Source organism: Atractosteus spatula, chromosome 18, assembly GCF_055471065.1.
Source record: "Atractosteus spatula isolate fAtrSpa1 chromosome 18, fAtrSpa1.hap1, whole genome shotgun sequence".
Classification (NCBI taxonomy): domain Eukaryota; kingdom Metazoa; phylum Chordata; class Actinopteri; order Semionotiformes; family Lepisosteidae; genus Atractosteus; species Atractosteus spatula.
The window spans coordinates 17458809-17479959 of record NC_142723.1 but is presented as its reverse complement, the minus strand read 5'-3'; the positions used below and the strand labels follow the sequence as shown (position 1 = coordinate 17479959).

Sequence of the window (21151 nt, the reverse complement as noted above, 5' to 3'; positions counted from 1 at the left end):
CTTCAGCGTGCCGGTCCAACAGTGCCCGCAGCCACTCACTCCAGCTCAAACACCACCATGAAGCACCATTTGAGCGGACCAAGCACATTTTTTTTATTCTAGAATTAAAATGGTTTTATTTAATTACTACATTGTTTTAATCATCTCCAGTTTTCCCGTCTGTGAGAGGAAAGGTGAATTTGCAGAGGGTTTTCGCTTTGTCCTAAGGTGCTAAGAATTAGCACTGGGTTGCATTGCCTGTTTAGAAATATCATCGCAGCTAACACATCTGGATTATGCATGACTAGTGACGAGACGAAGTTGGGCACATACAGTACGAAATGATGCAAGTCTTTAAAAATGTGTAATTTAAAAATAATGATAGAGCACGAATTCGTATGTATCTGTTTGGTGCAAATATACAGTATCAATTATTTATATGTGTATACATTGGATGTTACGTATGAAATGCATATTTTATTTCAAGGTGTTTTTCGAGTTTACCGCATTCAGCTACCGCACAGTAAGCCCCCGGAGCGACAGCGGGTGCACTGCGCCCCGGAGGCCCCCAGGGGTCACTCGACTCCAACTCGTTGGCCTCCAGCCCGGCTATCGCCTCCCCCCCAGTGAAGCTCGGCGGAGGACTGTGACTGCAGCAGGCTGGTGGGTGCTGAACAATGGTGTCCCTCTAGCCGCCTCCACCTCCCCACACAACCCAACCCGGATCGTGAGCAACCGATTCGGGCGGAAAAGCAGAAAGGCAGCGCCGCAACACCGGACCGGACCGGACCGGACCGCAGGCGCTCCTGGGCCGCCGGAGGAGGATCCGTCAAGCGGAGGACGGGGAGGAGGGCAGGACCAACACACACGGGGGGCTGGCTGCGTTCACCGGAGCATCAAAACGTTAAGAATATCGAGCAAATGGTTTTCTCACAGCCATTAAGGCTGTAGTCGACGCGGGTAGTATTTTCTTCTTGTTATTATTATTATTTCACGCAGAAACATCCAGTTTAAAGGGCAGGAGGAAAGTATCTAAACCCAAGCAGCGACGGAAAGCCCTGCTTTGTTTTGAACTGAATGGCTGAATGAAAGTGAAGTGAATTGATCCGATTTCTAATCACCGTGCATTTCAACAGCTCCGCTGCCCTACAGATTGCTTGCCCCTTTTCTATTTAGGAAGTTGTGGTTGTTTGTTTGGTTGGTATGGGGGCAACATAAACATGGAATGGGTTTTCAACGCAGGGAGGCTGCCATAATATTTATCTTTTGCTGGAATCCGGGGAAGCGAAAATCGACACAATGTTTCTGGGGCAGCACTGGCAGATATTGAAGGACTCCGTCCCTAGGTCCTAAGGGCGATCCGACAGCCAGGAGTGAGGGGGGATAAAAGAAACTAAATTAAAGGCGGAGTAGAAACAGAAATCGGAGGAACTGCTGTGTTACTCGTCGAGATTATTTCGGATCAAACATTAAAAACGGCACGATTCTTCCCCCCAGGTGGTCGGGGTCCTCCATGTGTGCTGCAAGACAGCTTGGCTTTCATAGCCTTTTGCGTTCAACAGAGAAAAAGAGACAGAGGGAGCAACTGGATTTTCACGTTTTAATGTGATCTTTTTTTGGAGAAAATCACTTTTATTACTGGAGTTACCACGTCGTGTGCATTGTCTGTCCCTGGAAGACATTCGTGAATTGCGGACTGTGTTGGAATACATGTACTTGGGAACTTCCTGGAGCGCTTAGACCGTCGCAGTTCACAGTGCATTTCATTTTACTCTGAAGTACCAGGGTATCTGTCGCCTTTTGTCATGGCCGCGGTGGTCAACTACTCACCTGCCTGGTGGGTCAACCTGCTGCACCGATTACCTCATTTCAGCCTCCAGTTTGAACAAATAAGCAGCGATTTTCGGCCAGAAGACTCTCAGTACCAACAGGTAAGAGCAGTGCGAGCAGCTGTTGTGCATGAAGGACATCATCTCTCTCTGGGACCTCATTAGATCCTTTAGATTAATGTCCTGCCTATAATATGCGTCAAATCTGACCGTTCTCAGGGTCAGCAAGGCTTTCCTTTTCATTTTGCTGCCTGAAAATTCCTTTGTTTCTTTTTGGAATAGGAGTCGTCAGCAAGGACATACGAATTTCAAAATGGTTGTTCATTTTCTATAGAAAGGAAATATGACATCATGCTGGATGACCCGTAGAAAATCCAGCCTTTTTTTGTGATAATATTTTGTGATAAATGTACAATGGCACCGCAGCACTCATTTTCCTTAATATGTGGTGTTTTATCTTAATAAGACGGGTATTTTGAAAACACACAGTGGGCAATTTTTCCTATTTCATGAGGGGCTATAAATAACCCACCGGTTCAAACCGACTGTGTAAACAGTGAAGCATCTTCCAGGATTTACCGAAATTCAATCTGTTTAATTCTCAGGCAATGCTTAGAAACATAGCATTATAGATCTGTGGACAAGGCTGGCGATGGCCATGCTGCCATTACTGTAAAAGAGCTTTGCAGGACAGATATTGGCAGTTGCTACCTTTGTTTACTTTTTTCTGGTAAGCCTTTTTTAAACAGTAAGTCAACACTTCTCCAAACGGTTTTCTTCTGATGCTGCCGTTGATACCAGTCTTTTGGAATGGCACAAATTTAGCATGTTGCCTACCTAACCTTACAAGACATCTGTGCACGTCGCTTTTTTCATAGGCAGCTATAGTGTGCAGCCCACTCCTTCAACAGACGCATTCCAGTGGTCCAGTTTTTATCATGTATTTATGTACCTTTCCTCTGATGGATTGGGGCTGTGAGTTGGTATGAGAGTCAAACCTTCAGTTACCATGTGCTCCTCGGTATCCTTCTTATCATTAGCTTATTTAAGGCAATGCATAGCCAGCATCCTGGGTTCATTTCCGGACCTGGGGTGCTGTCTGGGTGGAGTTTGCATGTTCTCCCTATGTGCGCATGGGTTTCCTCTGGGTGCTCTAATTTCCTCCCACAGTCTAATTATATACTGCTAGGTTAACTGGCTTCTGGAGGAAAAACCTGGCCCTGGTGTGTGTGCCCTGGGATAGACAGGCATGCTATCCAGGGTGTATCCCGCCTTGCTTGTCAGGATAAGCTCTGGCTCCGCTGTGATCTAGATCAAGTGGTTAGATGGTTGGATGGATAGTCGACAGAATCATAGGAGTGAATACAGTAAAGAAGTGACTTTAGAATTGACTAAATCCTAGTGATGGTGACTCCATTTAATCTTAATATGGGTATTTTTTTCCTTACTCCAGGAACACCATTCAAACTGAGCATGCTTACATAACCGAAAAGAGCTTGAGGTCCAAGAGGCTGGTGAATCAGAGTTTAGCAGGGCTGAGTTTATTGTGTGTAGGTGGAACAGATCATTTTGAAAGCTGACAGGGTAGTGGTTAAAGTGAGCCGAGATATACAGTACATTTTGCATAAGCAGCTGCATTAGTGTGTAATTCTTTCTTCTGAGCAGTGACTCATACTGTAAAGACACTCTTGGAGCTTGGACTCATCAAGGAAATATTAACACCTTTAACATCTCGGGAGTTCACCTGACAGCAAAAGATTTAGCCCCTGAATGGTAAATGAAAATATTTGAAGCGCTGAAAAACATTAAAACACAATTTCATACTGTATTTTATAAAGTAGTAGTTCAGGTGGGTAGCTGCGTCAGCATGCGTGGGCTGCAAAGGAACAAGTGATAGGTTTATTCCATGCTGAAAAAAAGAAGAAAGAGAACACAACGTTTCGGCCGTGGAGCCTTCTGCCCTGTCTCTCTCACACCTGAAGAAGGCTCCACGGCCGAAACGTTGTGTTCTCTTTCTTCTTTTTTTCAGAACTTGAACTTACTTGTTCCTGTATTTTATAAAGCCTTCCTCTTATTGTCACAAGAAACATTAGTGCCTTGCAAAAGTATTCAGACCCTTTCTGTTTCCCATTTTGCAAAATTACAGTCTGATGCAAGCACATTTTTTAAACTAAGTATTTTGTTCAAAACCTCAGTGCTGGAGCTAAAGGTTCCTAAGGGAAAGTTACAGTAAAAGGCAGCAAAAACTGAAGAGAAAATAAATGTTTTTGACTGATTCCTCTCATGTTGAGGCCAATGCATCTTTGTCCGCAGTTCTTTCTGGAGTCTCTGCAAGCTGAGCACAGTGCTTGGGGATTTGGTCCCAGTTATGGGTCTGAACTGGTTTTCCTTGAAGATTTGCTGGTATTTTGCTCCATCTTAAGTTCCATCAGCCATGACAAGATTCCCAGCTCCTGCTGATGAAAAGTAGACACCAGGGATGGTGTTGACCGTGTGATGCACTGTGTCAGATGTCACACCACTTTGCATTTAAACCAAAAGTTTAAAAAGTGCCATGTCTTTGCCGTCTCAGGTTCTTTGTTTTGAACTCCTTTTGGGATTTGAATCACATTTTTCAGTTTCATTCAGCTGGATTGACTGGGCTGTGATTGACCCATGGGCAGTTTCTCCCATCGCAGTCACTGAACGCTAGTTAAGGATGCCACCTTGTGCACAAAGGCAAGTGTGAAGGTGTTACAGTTTCCTCTTTGCCCAGCTGCTCTGTTTGTGGGGACAACGTGCTCTAGGCAGCGTCTGGGTGTCTTCCTCTTCTTAAAGATTGACTTCATCATGCCCACCATGGCCACAGAGATATTACTTCTTTGTAATGTTTCTATAAAGTACCCTTCTCTTCATCCGTCTTTATACAACTTAATTCCTGAGCTGTTCAGAAAACTTCTTGGTCTTCATGGTCTGAATAGTTTTACAAGTCACTTCATTTGTCACTTTCAGGCTGTAGTTTCATTCTAAGCTCTCTTTTCTTTTGCTGTAAACATGACATTCTACGTTATGTCTTTGACAAGACTGGACAGGATAGGGTTCCTGGGATTATTGGAAGAAAGCTTTTTAATGTTTTAACAAAAAAATGGAACTGGTATCTTCATTGTGATGTGCCAGCATTTATCCCATTGTTTTTATTTGAATTTGTGGAATGAACTTGTAATGACCTGTCTGGAGCAAAGAAGCCACTTTCAGTAGGAAGACATTTTATTTGGAGCCTAATTGATGTTCAAGTATTAGATCATTGTTAGGCCGAACAGATTCAAATGTTGTATAATCTGTTACTTGAATGGAGTTATCTCAACAGGAAGATGTTATTTGTCATCTGAATGGCATATTTAAGGGATTAATATGTCAACTAACATTAGATTTAAATAACATCATATACTGTAGTGTAGGTACAGTGAAATGTTTGATTTGTTTTTAGTCCTTCGAGAAGGAGAGAGGTGAGTGGTCTTGTTCCTACTTTTTGTTTTTTTGGTGACAGGTGCTCAATATAGATCATTTTGAGTTTTAGGTCAAAAAAGTATTTTTTTTCAACGCAACAATATTCCATGGTATAAAGCAACATATGCATTTCTTATTCATCCCTGGAATGACAGAAAATGGCTAAAGCATTCAACTTGCCCCTTTCTCAAGCCAGCAACTTAAGAATAACCGAGTGTGAATTATACAAGGGATACCAATTGCGCAGCCAGGTGGAACTTTTAAAAAGGAAAGCAACCATCAGTGATGCTGTGCAGATGTAAATGAAATAGTAAGTTTGCAGCTGGAAGGCAACAATAGAAAGAGTAATGGAGAGACAGCAGGTATCTATGAGGTCCAGAAGTGTATTTATTGTTGAGAGTTTTTGGGGTGTTAGCCGTCTCCCGTGAGAGATAACATAAAGAAGTCGGACTCCATATGTAGGATTTCACTGTTGTTTTTCCTGGAGTGGGTGACAGGGTTGCTGTTTGTCAGCGACACTTGAAAGCTCTCCTGCCGGTGCAGGGAGCATGCAGAGCTCTATATGGGTAATGCCCTCCCCTGCTGCTGCTTAGTCGAGAGCTCTTGTCTTGGCAGGAATGCGGTTTGTAAGATGGGGAAGGTGGGGACAGGGTAGGGCTGCCTCTTACTCAACATTTTGGCCCAGATTGGCCTTTTTTGGTCATCAAGATCTGTGTCCAGTGGTGGACAGTTTCTCCAGCCTTTGTTTTATATGTTGTTTGGTGTTTTTTATTCCAACAGAAGTATTGGGAGAGGGACAAAATTCAGTACAGAAACGTGGGGTTTGTAAATGATTTCTGCAGCTCAGCTTCTCCCAGCGCTCTGACTGTCAGTGGAGCTTTGAATCTTCGGAAGTTTAATTTCTTGCTGGATCTAAGTAGTCATCCTGCGTTGTTGCCCCCAGGCATCTCTTGTGACCTTGTAATGCAGTTACACAACCTTGATTTTGTCGGGCATAGTTTTAGGTATGTGTGGCAAACAAAAATGTTGTGTTGTCATAAATACAGCTTAATAGAGGATCCTGTATCCATCTGTTTGTTTGTTGCCTTTTATTCCTAGGCATCAGTTTCTGCAGTTTTCTATTATCGATTATAGGTTGTCTCAAATGTTTTCTCTTGACTAGTGAAACAGGTTCATTCTTGTTTATTACACCTGCATTAATAAAGAGATTAAACATGAAATTAATTGTGATCTTTCGGATTAAACTAATCTAGTCACTGTGAAAAATCTTTGGTGGATTTAATGCGCGGGACTTACTCTTAATGACGGTTTTTCATGTTTATGGGTGACGTGAGTAGGTTCCCGCAACATTAAATTCCTAAACTACATTTTGAGACATTCGTCTTTGCGGACCTTATATTCTGCTCACCTCCTCTTGACTGAGGTTTAAACGGGAGCATGTAGTTGCCTCTGTGACAAGTGATCCAAAAAATTCCAAAGAGTTTTGGTGAGAAGTTGAATGATGTCACGGGTGATCTTTCAGCTCGCTTATAGGGAGACAATGTGAAGCCGCCATCTTCGAAATGAATAAACACTTCTGAAACCTAAAAGGATTTAGTAGAATAAGTCGGGTGAAGTGATGTAAAGCTCCATATCTGATCTCGCTGCCAACCGGTTGCCCCTTTAAAAAGCAAGCGAAGGACACGAAGAAAACAGCCCTAAAAACACTTGTTTTGTGTGCAGGTTGCTTGGCAGTTTTTCAAGTGATATTTGCCAACAAAGGCCACACTTCCAAGACCTTAAGCCTGGCTGTGCCTCGGCTGAGGAACTGTGAACAGTTTGAGCTGTCCATTTGAAGGAAAGATGTGGGACGCGAACAAGGATGAGATGAGTACAGAAGTGTAATACTGGTGTTTTTTGTCCTCTAGCGGAAAAACGTTCTTGAAAGTATTTTTTTCCCCTCATGGTTTCTTTCAATGGGTAGCATGGTAGCCGAGGCACCGCTGCCTCACAGCTCTTGTGTTCTGGGTTCGGCGCTGTGCTGGGAAACCTTCTGAATGCAGTGTGCATGTTACAGGACCTCGCTTGATTGCTCTGATAGTTCCTTTCTCTGTGACCCTGTGAAGGGCTGGTATCCCATCCGGGTCAAGAGCAGCCGTGTGCTGTCAGTCCTGCCTTGAGCCTGAAGTTTCCGGGGATGGGCTCCGGTGTTATCATGACCCTCACCAAGATAACAGATGAATGGTTTCTTTTTTTACCTTCTCTGATTTAATTTTCTGTGGTGTTGGGTCTGAAATCTTTGTCTTTGTCCAAGATCAGCACGGTTTCGACTTTTCATTTCTCAGAAACGTTGTGGTTTACTGATGTAATTTTTGCTGCACTGTAATTAAAGAAAGCATCTTAGCTGTTTAAATGGCTGTTCTTTCCTGAAAAAAAAATCCTACGGAGCGTTTTTTAAGACTAGCTAGTGCTTGGCCTGAACTAAGAGCCTGCTTTCTTCTCAAGGCATTGTTGCCTGTTAGCTTATATGAAATGTACATTTCCCTGCAGACTTCTGTGTGACATCATTCCTCAAGAACAGATGTTGGTAGAAACGAACTGCTTCAAAATAAAAGATTCTATATCGGGCACTCCTTAACAAGAGGCTCCTTTTAGAGTAACATAAGAAGAATTAGAAACAAGAAGAGCACGTTCAGCATGTCTAGCCAGTTCTCAAGTAAGTAACCAAGGTGTCATCTTCAACGTCATGGCTCGGTAATTTATTCCAATGTCCCGCTCTGCCATCCTTTGCCTAAAGAAATGCCCGCTGTTCTTCGTTTTGATTGCCCTGTGGTGTTGTTTCCACTTGTGTCCTGGGGTTTGTGGCTCCCTGTTCTTTCTGAATAAGTCCATGAAGTTGACTTGGTCGAGTCCCTTGCGGATTCTGAATGCTTGGATGAGGTCCCTTCAGTTTGTCAGTCTTGGAGCGTCCTGTAAGTCCCAGACTTGATTGAGTTGCTCTTCTCTGGAGGGATCCCAGAGCAGGAATATTTTATTCTGTAGCACAACCAGCATTTGAAATGAGGCTGTACTGGTGTGTTACACAATTTTAACATAACTTACCCTGATGTAAACTCGACCTTTTTTTAGCTCAGCTCATTTTGTATTTATAGTTTTGTACGTGCATGTAAAACTCTGCACTTGACTAAAATACACATCATCTGTTAGGGTTTTTTACAGTTCAGACATTTGTCTTAATTTCCTGCAATTTTTGTTTGTTGCTATGTCCTCCTTTTGTGGTATGATCTGCAAACTTGAATAGTTTACTAACTGCAATATGCTAGAATCTAGATCATTGATATAAATTAGGAACAAAAGTGGTGTTAATACATGTCATTGAGTTACTCCACTAATTACACCACTACAATTTGAGCATTCACCTCTTATCTATACTATGTTTTCTATTTTTAAACAGTTCTCAGTCCAGGTACTCCCATTCCTATAAATGCGTACTGCCTATTATTTTTAGGATGAATCTTTTGTGAGGAAGTTTATTAAAAGCCTCCTGAAAATTCACAATTCACAAATTGGGTCAGCAAGACCAGTCGTTATCAAACCTATGTTGACTTTTTCCTAGGATCCTATTTCCATATTTGGAAATCCTCTAATTTAGGACTAATAATTGTTGACTAATAATTTCCATGTAATTGCAGTCAGACTCTTTGGTCTCTCTCTGTACTGTATGTACCTTTTTATAGAAGGGAAATAGAATTGAGTGACTGTTGCATCAGGGGCTTATGTATTACATGTCTTATTTCTAAAGACATTTGGTAGGGTACCATCAGGCCCTGGGGATTGATCTTGAGTGCTTTAAGTACCTGCAAGCTAAAACTACTGTATTTAATTCAGAATGGGGTCCTTCTACTGCCTGAGGCATGTTTTTAATATCCGAGTGTTTTGTTGTGTTGTTAAACTTCTGACCAGCATGGATTTGTAATCATGTTGGCATTAGATGTGAAGCAGACAGTCGATAAACATCAATGGCTTCTTCAATTTACAGTATCTTCAGCTCTTATGGTTCCCTAGTCTTTCAGTATTCCCCGGAGTGCACACTGGGATTTTTTTGCCTCTTAAAGGCTGTATATTCAGAATCACTTGTATTAAAGTTTTTTGTGCCTGCCATTCAGAAAAATAATTAATTTAATTAAAATATATTATTCCATCATCACATTTTATTGTAAACATTCTACTTATTAAGCCTTTAGACATTGCAGTGAGCTGGAACTATTGCAAAGACCACCTTTACTTACAAAGACAAGGTTGTTGGTTTCATCTGATGTTTTCTGTGATTCCCTTTTCTATTTCTTAATATTCTGCCTTTGGTCTCTTCTGCTTGTCTCACTGCGCAGTGGTGTGCTAGCCCTCGTTAACATTACCTCTGCTGTTTCTGGGCCACAGCTTATGCCTGCAGGAGAATTGCTCACAGTAATAGTTTCCAGCCATTGTCTCTCCAGGATCACTGTACATCAGCAGGGAGCTTGTAGGTCACTCCAGTTACAGACACACAGCCTAGTATTTACAGTCTCTGCTGTGGGTTTTGCTTTAGAAGCTATCTGTATTCTTTATGATTTGTGAGGCTTATATTTCTGTAATTCTATTGATCAATGTGAGAATCGTTTTGTCGGGATCTGTTGCATTACTGTATATTTTATAGAGGGTGTGAAAACTATATGACTGTACCTACTGTACTGTATGTTCTCAGGTGCTGCTTTGGCGTACTCTGTCTCTGGATCAGAGTACTGTACAGACTTTAACTGTAATTATCCCCCCTGTAATTTGGCATAGAGAAAAGGACACTTTTAGCACTATATAGGATGTGTGCTTTGAACTGAGAAACAATGATTGTTCGCTGTTAGCTGGGGCCCCTAACATACTAATGACCATGGTTGCTGAACTTAGTTTTGTAATTATGCTACTGCTTATATGAACAACAACGTTTTTAGTAATTGCGGTAATTAGCTTCTAGGGATTGAACAAATTGTTAATACATTATTTAAGCATTCTGTAATTGTAAGTCAGAGAGACTGACTGTTTGAAATGCATACTTAACATTTATGGTACATTACATTCTAATTCCACTAGATTTAGTTTTGAAACTAGCTTGCACTGATCAGACCTTCCGTACATTATATGAGATACTATATGAAGTGACGCCTGTCTATTTCCATTGCAAATTTTCCTCATACTGTAATATCACCTGTAGTCTCTCACTTCACAGTTTGAATACATTTGGATGCATATTTATCAGATTTATGTGGCTTTCAGGTTGTGCAGGCAGTATGAATTATTTTGATTTCAATGTCTGACTCTTAGCTGCTACAATTTTATAAATGTGCATATATTGTATATCTTTAAGTCCATGCAGCTGTATACATATTGTCCCATTAGAAGCCTGTATAAAAATAATTATTTCACTAAAATCCCTAGACACTATATATAGGACTGTGTAATAATGAAATGTATAATCAGGTTGTACTTAAACATATTTCACTTACCAAATGTCATTTTTTCCATGAGAAAAACATGGAAAATGGGCACTGGCAGGATTTCATACAGATTGTCGTAAGATGGTGAGTTACTGGCGACAGATCTGAAGCCCCAATCGAAAATAAAAACGTGAGCTCAGAAAGCTTTTGATCTCAGTCCGCACTTAACAGATTCAGACATTCTGTTCCAAGTGATACCTGTCGGCATCAAACGTTGTAAAAGAGAAGTTTGAAAATAACCCTAAAAAAAGGTTTAAATGGATAGTGGCAAGCAAAATGCCGGTTACAACTTCAAGTCCTGTCAAAGCACGTAAGCGAAGGCTTTGTCTGGTTTGGAGTAGTAAGAATCCTAAGGAAAGGACATGCATCGTCCTGTATATTGCATAGTACTAACAGTGTTAAAAGGAAGGGTTTTGCTCTCACCTCTTAACCTCATCACCAGTCCACACTTCCACGTTTCCAATTGAAATTGAGGCCAATTGAAACTCAGTATGCTAGGCTGCCTTTGCTCTCTAGTGTAAGGGGGGGTGGGACTGCAATGGCCAAACACGCCTCTTGGGCCAGTGGCGGGGCTGTAGCTGCTAAGAGAGACCTGGGGGTCATTCAGCAGTCCGTTTTCTAACTGCTTCATCCAGTTCTGAGTCACGGGGGAGCTGGAGCCTTACCCCGCAGGCATAGCGGATGCAAGGCAGGACACACCCTGGGTGGGACACCAGTCCATCACAGGGCAGACGGACACAAACACGCACACAATGGGGACAGTTTTCCCAGAAGCCAGTTAACCCACCAGTATGTCTTTCGACGGTGGGAGGAAACAAGAACCCCCTGAGTTAACTCATGCAAACACGAGGAGAACATGCAAACTCCACACAGACAGCACCAGAGGCCCAGGGAATTGATCCCAGGAGGTGCCTCCCTGCCGCCCACCTGGGTATCATGATTAATACAATTTAATCACAAGCAGTGAGTTCTGTAAGATAACGACATCATTAAAGGATGAAGGCAAACCAGCAAAGCCCAGCTTCTTAAGGATAAGATTTCCTTGGAATTTGGATGACTCAAGTATATTCCTTAGTCATCTTTCTATCACAGAGCTTTTAATTGTTTCAAGGCCTTTTACCAAAGTAAAAAAGCAAATGTCACATGTTCCAAAGATACTTGAGGAAAGGGATTTTGAACTACTTTTTTTTACCACAGACTGCAGGAAGTCCATTGAGCTTCCTTTGCAGGAGTGAACAGTTCCAGATTTGAATAGAAGTACCAGTCTCCCAGCATTGTTTGGGGTTTCCCTTAAACTTCTGTAAAACCCACAAAGCTAAGGAAAAGTTGTAAGTAGTTGTGCCAAGATGATTGCATTATAGTTGTGAGTCTTTCAGCTCTACCAGGACAGTACAAAAGTCTGGTGTGTCTGACCTCCTGTTTTTTTTAATAAATTTTATAACATTTTATAACATTTATAAAATGTGAAAGCAGCTCAAGATGGAGTCTGTTGGCAGTGAGTTTAGGGGAAGCCTTGTGGTGTTGAGTATTTTCAAAGGGAGGGAAATGAAACTGCATTCACAAAGAGACAGTGCTCTGTTACAAATAACAGGGCCACTACTGTAGATCAGAGAGATGTCTGTTCATCTGTGGTGCTGAAGGCATGACTTTGAAATACTTCTATTAATCTGCATCGGAGATGTGGTTCATTTCTTGCAGCAAACTCCTCTTCTCATTCACTTTCTCCAGCGCTGGAAGACTGAGGCAGTGCCTTCTCGCATTGAAGGGTGAAATTTGTGCTCTGAAAAGTTTTGACATTTTTGTGGGAATTTTCATGGCTTTGAAGACTCCAACTTCCCTCTTTGAAATTGGTTCCCATGGTGAGAAACCATTTGGAGCTGAATAGCACGCCGCTTTATTTGGTGTCTGAAGTTTCCCAGCATCGTCTTCAGCGGCTCTTGTGGGTCGTATCTGAGCTCAAAGAGGCTGGACGTCTGTGCCTGGGGTCAATCTGTGAATCAGTGAAGGGGTGAAGGCTCTGCTACCTCCTCTTTTATCATTAGAACAGTCTGCTTCTCAATCCACCAATCACAAGCTTTTGCGTGATTGCTGCAGGGCAGACGTGTCAGAAAGAGTTTTCTTCTCAAGCACTGGTTGTCATGTACTGTCGTTTTCAAGTAGAAATGCAGTAGTCACCCCCCGTCCCTCACATACACACACAGAGAGAACTGACTGTTCTTCTTTACAAAATTATTACATTCTAAAAAAAAAGTCTTTCCTTATCGTTCTCTCTCTCTCGGGAGTCCGTAATGTATTCTAAGTCCTTTTCATTAGCAAAAATTGCCCCACCAAAATAGCAGTAGCTTATGATCACAATTCTATTTTGAGACACATTTGCCAATTTTGTAATCTGTAATTTATTTTAAAACAAGGCTCATATTATCTAGTATATAAAAAGGGGGTTGATTCCTCTGGACTGCACCTTTAGTTAGAACGGTAATATTTTAATTGCTTTCAGGGTAGATATTGTCATAAAAACCGTTTCCTGTTGACACAAATAATAATTTGCAGTATTCAAATCCTTATTAAGTGGGCACTTCTTGAATGATTAGAAGTGTGCATAATTTGTGATTATTTGTAGATCTGATGAACTGACTGTTTTACCAGACAGTTTGGTATAATCTGCTGTAGATCTGGAATTGAAAGGACTCCTTTTGGCTGCAGCAACCGGTGTATATCAGGGAATAATTAGAAACATATTGAGAGAAAAAAACAGCTGGCTAGCTTTTGTGTTTTCTGGAGCCATTTCGTTTTGGAAGGTTTTATTTTTTTACAGCATGTCATTTGAGATTTGGCAGGAAATTCACTCCACGTTTCTGTAATCAAGTCACAATTTTTCTTGTATTCAAAAAAGTGACCAGCTCTTCCCAAGTGGAGTTTCTCAGGATGACACTAGAGTAAAGCCTCTGGACAAGGGTGCAAGAGGAGAGATCAGAATGCAGATGGAAACATGCTTTGAAATCAGAAGGAGTTTGAGAAAGACTTTGCGTTTTATGTTATAAGGGGTGTCCATTACTGCATACTGGAGCTCTCCAATCTGAAGAAATTTACTTTTAGATCGTAAACCTGGAACTGTCAAGAAAATCCTTTTGGCGCATTTTTGTGTAGCCTTGCGTTTACGAAATTATACTGCTGCAGTTTTATTATAGCGTACTAAACAAATCTCTGCTAAAACAGGATGGTGTGTAAGACTGCTCTGTAATTTTTGATCTCCGTTTTGAAAACGGCGTGGGCCCAAGTCGCACCTTTCTTCCTGGCTTGTCCCGGCCTCCCTGACAGGGCCTGTCTAAACGCTTCCTCTCCGGAAGCTGCCGTTCCTGCTTTTCCCATCTTCGGCCCAGCAGGGAAATGCCCCGGGGTGTGTTCTGTCAGAGTGCATGAGCCTTGTACGGCTGCTCTTCTGCCATCTTGCCTGCACTTCATTCCTGGCTACAGAGCTGTAGCTGCTCATTCTGTTATTCTGTTTTGTTTTTAATACTCCTTTCTGCACACTAAGGGTGTCTGCAGTGGATTCTGCAGGCTATCCTCTTGCGTTATTCATGAATTATCGTTGCCGTCCTTGTGCATCAGGATCCTGGGCCTATGTAGAGGTCAGCAGACTGGGGGCTGGGGCATGGAGTGATTATAATGGGAGGTTGAACTTCAGATGGAGGAGTGGGTACTGTATGTTGTGGAACAGGAAAAAGCAGAAGCCTGTGTACTGACAGGATGATGGCCGGAAATAATCAGCGTTGCCAGCTTTTCATCAGAGCAGTGCTGCCACGTCTCTGTGGGGGCTTAATCTTTCCTCTCCACAGACACGAAGGGGAGATCTCTGTCCGCGATTCTCTTCAAAACAAAACCTGCGCTTCCTGTGATTGTGCTCGGCTGGTTGACGCAGTTCTCTTGAGTTGGACGTAACGAAGGGATTCGAAAAAAGAAGGAACTGGTATGACTGTAGTATGCAAGCATAGTTAGTGTTAGTTTTCTTCTATCCTTTTGTCTGAATAAGGCACTGGTTCACTCCTGTGAGTGTGATATCAAACATATCTCTGGCGTAGCTTGTTTATTTTAGTGAGTAATTACATTCATATATAGCTCATCTTACCAAAGGATATGAAAGTGCTTTTTAATAGAGTAGGGAACTTACACATAGGACGTAAGGTAGAAATGGCTTCTTCTCTGTTCTGTCTAGCAGTTTTCTTGCCTTAAGACAAGGAGGCCACAAAGATGGCTGGCAGGGGCACAGCTGCTCAGCATAGCAGGGGGACAGTCCATGAGCTGCCTGCCTTCAGAGCCATGAGGTGTGGAGCTCTGAGGAGGTTCGAGGTTGGACTGTGCTCAGTGCAGTGCCTGAGGAACGTGCAAGCTGTTAGGCAGAGGAATTTGCATTCATCGATGAAGGACATGGCCAGATAAGGCGGAGAGCAAAGCACCGCGTTTCTGAAAGGTTCTTGACCGTAAGGAAAAGTGTAGAGTGCAACAGCTGAACTAATTTTAAAAAAGTAAGTAGCTGATTAAATGCAAAATGCAAAATTAAGGCTAGATCTGCAGCTGTTTAGGAATACACAACTGACTCTATGCACACAAACAATATAAGCAATTTGGCCATCATTACATAATAATCAACATCTGTAAGGGTCCTTACCATGTAGTCTTTAAATTACCTGCCTAGTTAAATCCATCCACTTCTAACTGCTTCATACATTTCAGCGTTGCAGAGGAGAAACGGGCACAAGGAAGCATAAATCCTGGACAAAACACCAGCTATTGCAGGGCACACGTTCAAAGACACACACACACTCAGACCAGGGCCAGTTTTCCCTATAGCCAATTAACCTACCGCTATGTCTTTGGACTGTGGGAAGTTAGTGGTGTGAACATGGGGTGAACATGCAGACTCCACACAGACAGCGTCCCAGATCCAGAACTGAACGCAGGGCCCCAGCACTGCCAGGCAACAGTTCTGCCCACTGAGCCACAATACCGCCCCCCAGTTAAGTAAATCTATTTTTTTTTACTGTCAGCTGAAGTAAAACTTGTTTTTAGTGTTTTTTTCACATATAAACTAATTTGGTCTTTGTCTTCTGGAGAATAAATATCTCTTTCTATAATCTACTTCTGTTTATTTGACCATCTTTGTGATGGCATGCAAATAAAAATCACATCAAAAAATATTTGTTGAGCTGTGAAAGCTAATACCTTTCATCGGTTTAATTTTGACTGTAGTTGCAGATGGTTCCTGCTTACCACCACATCCTGTGATAGTCGAAAGAAAAAGATAATGAAGTTCTTCACGTTTGCAGAAAGGGACCCCTTGTGCCTTAAAATGCATTGTATTTGTTATATTCAAACCAGTGTTCTAATAGGAAAACTATAGGTGTGTAACTATGGGACTTTCCCATAGTTTCCCATAGGGAAAAGGGGCCTCTCCTAATTAGTTAGCAGCTTGCGTCATTTTAGAATCAATATACTGTACTTCATGAAGGAAACCTTTGGAAAGAAATGCATTTCAGCATCAGGAGGCCATTAACCTATTCTAATTCTACTTAACACATGAAAGACATTAGCATGTAATTAGTCGTGCATCCAGACTGTAGATTGTGACCTTGGGGACAATTCAATTGTCAGTGAACTTGTGGAACTCCATGTAGTCATTCTGAAGCTGTTTCAGACACAAGTCTCCCTTTTATGTTCTACAGTGTTACAGATTTTTGCAAGTGGTTCTGCAAGACTTTTATTGACATGATCTGAGTAATCCCCTTGTTACAAATCCTGGAGGGTTCATATGACAAGTCGGTTATCAAATCAGTATAAAATCCGGACCGGATATCAAACCATATCTATTAAGCATCACATGGCATATATACCCTTTATTCTCTGGCACAGATTGATAATAGAGTATCAGACACAAACCTGGCAAACATATATTTCTTAATAAATAACACTAACACACAACACTTATATTATAAACCTATATATAGATCTGTGAGTACCAGTGCCCTGTTTTTTTACAGCCCCTATAATCTTAAACTGAATACAAACAACACCTTAACAGGTCATTAAGAGAATGAACTGTGTTCTGATACACAAAATGGATTCTAACCGGGACTAATCTGCCTCTCTAAACAAAGCTTACAACTGAATGGGAACTGATTTCCCTATCCTAGCCATACATCACTAATAATAGGGGCCTGCAGATTCTACAATAAAGTTAATCGGAATGTCATTAAAAATAAGACGCCAAGCTCTTTTGTAATAGGGCTGACACTATTTCAAGGTTTAAAATGAGGCGGATCTTAGTTTCAAGTCTGATTGGAAAGAGGCAACCTCTCATGGCATCAGGAGCTTCTGATAAAGATGTTTACTTTGTTTACTTGCATCATGGCCCAAGGCCAGCGAGGTACATACAACAGAACAATAGCCATTGTCGCAGTCCTCCAGAACAAGGCAATCAAAATGTTCAGTGCAAACAAATCACAGCTGACCTTATTTACTGCAGTATTACATACACCCACTCCCCGTTATGTAAGGGTGTGGTTCCTAAAAGTCTTGAGGGTACTCCAAATTTCAGATTGGACGCAACCTTTTTTTAGCCTGTGAACAACTATAGAGAATTGCAGTTCATCATATTGCAGTGATCTTTCTTTTGTCCTGGCTTTATGCGCGTGTCAGGGAGGAGAGGAGATCTTCAGGCTCAGCAGTGATCATTGTTCTTTAATGGTTAACAGGTGTGTGTGCTGGTCACAGTGTGGGGTAGAGAGCAGAGAGAAGCCAAAGAACACTACCTTGTTCTTTGTGACACACAAGCACAACACAAATTTAATGCTACAGGACCCTAAAAAGACAATACACACTAGCTGAGCCTGGCCAAAGAGACTAGCCAACACAGGCAGACTCGGTTACCCAGAGAGGAGACTTCTATGGCACATTATTTTCTATAGGCCGGTGCTTTTACATCCAGCCAAACTGGTGAGCTAAAGATGGCATAAAGAATGGAAAAGGCCCTGAAGGTATTCAGTTAATTAAAAAGACAGGCTTTTGCTAAATGTAGCTCAGGAAGGCATGCGTGTTAGAGCATGTCTTGCAAGTGTAAAAGCATAGGACTCATTAGTTAGCGTCTGTGTCAAGTGGGTTTGTGCGGTTTCTGTCATATTTCAAGATAAATGCTTTTGAAATCATCTCTTTACCGCAACTGTCCTTTTTTAGCTCCTGATTGTAATGTATTGCAAGCAATCAATGTGAAATATGAACTGCAACTAAGCGTCCAGCCAGTGCTCAGCCTGTTGCACAGAGCCGTGCTGTCAGGGATGTGTTAAAAGACAAAGGGATTGAAGGTGGGCACGTCAGAGGACGTCGGAGGAATCGGCCTGAATTTCCTCATTCTTAGGTGTTGTTTTGGTGCCATAGACACACGAGTTATGAGGTCAATTTTGAATGACACTTTTTGACACATTGTATCCTAGAGATCCCAGTGTTATTTAGAAGATTCCCAGTTGTTTCCCTTGGGAGTGACAGCATTTTGGAGTAAAACTTTCTTCTTGCTGGTAGGGCAGCAACCATCCCATAAGCCAAGCAGTTTGCATTTTCAATACAACTCAAGTTTTATTATACGTTAGAGCCCAGAATAGCAATGCAACAAAAGCCGATGAACATCACCAACAAAGAATGGCGAAAGGATACAGTACAGCAGTGAAACATCGGCAGCAAAGAATCGGTAAAACAATAACATGTTACAGCAGCGATTGTATTTACTTGGCCGAAGCATTTTTGTAAAAGAGGAGCTAGCAGTACATTTCGTCAAGTAAGTGACAGCCCAGTGTGGTGTATGAAAGTATCTCTGCGATGTGCGAGTGCTCATTTCCTGCAGTATTCCGGGGAATGTGGTTCAGGCAAGGATCTCCATGTCGTCTGCCCTCTTACAAACCCAGTTGTGGATGTGTAAGGCGTCAGTGCTGCATGTGAGGTTGCTAAACTGTAGCAGGTTTTAGTGTGATGAAACGTGCAAAATGTAAACCCTATTAGTGTAGCAGTTCCAACTAGTTTCTTGATAAAGGTTAGTATCATTATAATATATTGTATTTTATGGTAACCCCAAAAATATAGAATAAGAGTTATCTTAGGTGTGTGTAGATCTGTAGAGCCTTTCCAAGTCACAGCTTTGCATTGTTAGTGTGGTGTTTGTTGCATTAAGCATGAAGCTTTGTGGTGTCTTGATTTCTTCCCCTTTCATATTTGGTGCGCCATTGCCTTTCATGCGCGTTCAGCAATGCGTGCCGAGTGCTTTCTGAAGGTGGGATCTGAGTAGTGTGAAAAGAACGGACGGGGCTTGCATGTGTCAGAGTCAAAACGCTGTCAGACTCCAAACATGTCTCCCTGGTGGCAGCAAAACCCACTGGCCTCCTGTAGAAAACTCTCACTGTGCCTAGTTGGTTTTGCAGTTCATTTAGTTCACCAGTCCATGCTGGAAATCACTGAAACATCCATGCAAGACCCCCGATTGTTTCTAATTAAATAGTTACCAAGTGGTCTTATATCTTCCAGATATACTCCTGTGAAAATGAGCCAGTCATTGTAATGCAGCTGTTCCCCACAAAACACCTGCCCGCAGCACGTCTTTTTGCAGTAAATCACTTTATTTTTTCAAGGAACATTTTTCACATTAAGCACCCTGTCCTCGCAGTAACGTAGAGGAGTACATTATCGCCATTCTTTTTATGTGTTTTGTTTTCCATCAAGTCAGATGGTTGCCAGCTTCTGTGGCCTGAATATCTCTCCAGCTCTGTGCAGTACATTATTCTCCTTTATTAATCGTTCCATGGGTAGCAAGCATGTTGAAGGTGATAACAATGCTTCTGTGAATAAAAGGCAAAGAAAAAAGCCGTCACATCAGGAAAGGAATGTGAAACAATAAAGTATATTTAATATAGAGCGAGGTCTTATGTAGATAGAGATCTCCATTTTGTCCAATATTATATATATATATCCATCTCTAGAAGAATCTGCCATCTTAAAACATTTCTACACGTGCAAACACATGTTGGACTTGATAAGCACAGTAACAATGAAAGTCTGAAATAACAGCTATGAAAACAGCCCTTGTCGTTTCCAGTGTTTTAATGGGAAAATTGTTTCCGTGTTAAACATTTTTGCATAAAACGCATGTTTTCAGGAATGCTGCTGTGGTTTTATATGAGAAATGACTGTACTGGTTGTTCTCCTGAATCCCCTTCAAAACATGACTAATGAAGGTGGTTTATAATGTGAAGTACTGCAGTTTCTAACGTGAACTCTTTCTGACTCGTTAACAGGGTTTTCGAAGTCTTTCAGCCGAGTGCTGTTTGATGAGTGCCTGAAATAAACACTTCAGGTGTTGTGTGGCTGATTCTTTCCACCTTGCCTGCTCCTCTGGAGGCACTGAGAAAAAGCAGTTTCAAAGCCGCAGAGAAGTGAAGCAGTCACGTGTGGAGCTGCCTTCCGTGAGATCACACTGCCTGCCAGAAAAATACAGTACTGTCCCTCGTGGTTTAACTGTGACGCTGTCTTCCTCGTAACTGAAGCCTTGCACAGACGAAACCATCTCGCTAATCCGATCTGTCAGCCTGTCTGTCAGCCTTAGCAATGTGTGAGGGAGACTGTAAATGATTTTACATCTAGGAAAGGATGGTGCTTAATTTTATTTTTTAGAACAATAAAAACATTTCTGTTTAACCCATGGGAAGTCCACTAGAGTGATAACTTGAGGATCAAATGGGCAGACCCTTTTGTCCATTTCTAAAAGAATCGGTGGTATGCTAGATTGTGGTATGATGGATCAAGTGTGAAGGAGAAATTCATTTTTTAAAAGATCACCGGTTTCTGACTGCATTTTTCGGTCTAGATTTTAATATTTTAATTTTTATGGGCCAAAATTTTTACTGGAATATGCGATAAAATATTTGCATACTGTATGCCACCACTTTAAATCATATAGAAATGAAGGACACGCTTTGTGAAGTTTGTATTTTAGGCTGTGACCCTTGTGTTGGCAGGATGGCAGAGGAAATTTATGAAAAGAAGCATGAAACCAGGAAATTATGCTAGACAGAAATTCTGATGACCGTCACATATTATACCACAGTATTGTGGTTCAGAGAGAGCTTCAGTGAATAATACAATTTAATAGTAAAGGTAGCATAATTGTACAGTTTGTTTACATTTTTTGTAACTTGAAGTAAGGGATATTTACATTGGTTTACAAATGCTGGTTTTGAAAGGAGGCGTATAAATTAAAGTTTGATTGAATCATATGCAGTTTCCCCAGCAGCAGATGGTGAATTTTACTTTATTCACCAA

General features: G+C 41.6%; 1 protein-coding gene across 2 annotated transcripts in view; it reads left to right on the top strand.

The window, feature by feature from the left end:
- The first annotated feature begins 604 nt into the window (after positions 1-604).
- ttyh3a (tweety family member 3a) overlaps positions 605-21151 on the top strand; it is an 86691-nt gene continuing 66144 nt past the window's right edge. For both annotated transcript variants that reach the window (XM_088936391.1, XM_088936390.1), the window contains exon 1: positions 605-1910. In XM_088936391.1, coding sequence (XP_088792517.1) covers positions 1785-1910 — 126 coding nt within the window. In that variant the 5' untranslated portion in view covers positions 605-1784. The remainder of the gene's footprint in view (positions 1911-21151) is intronic.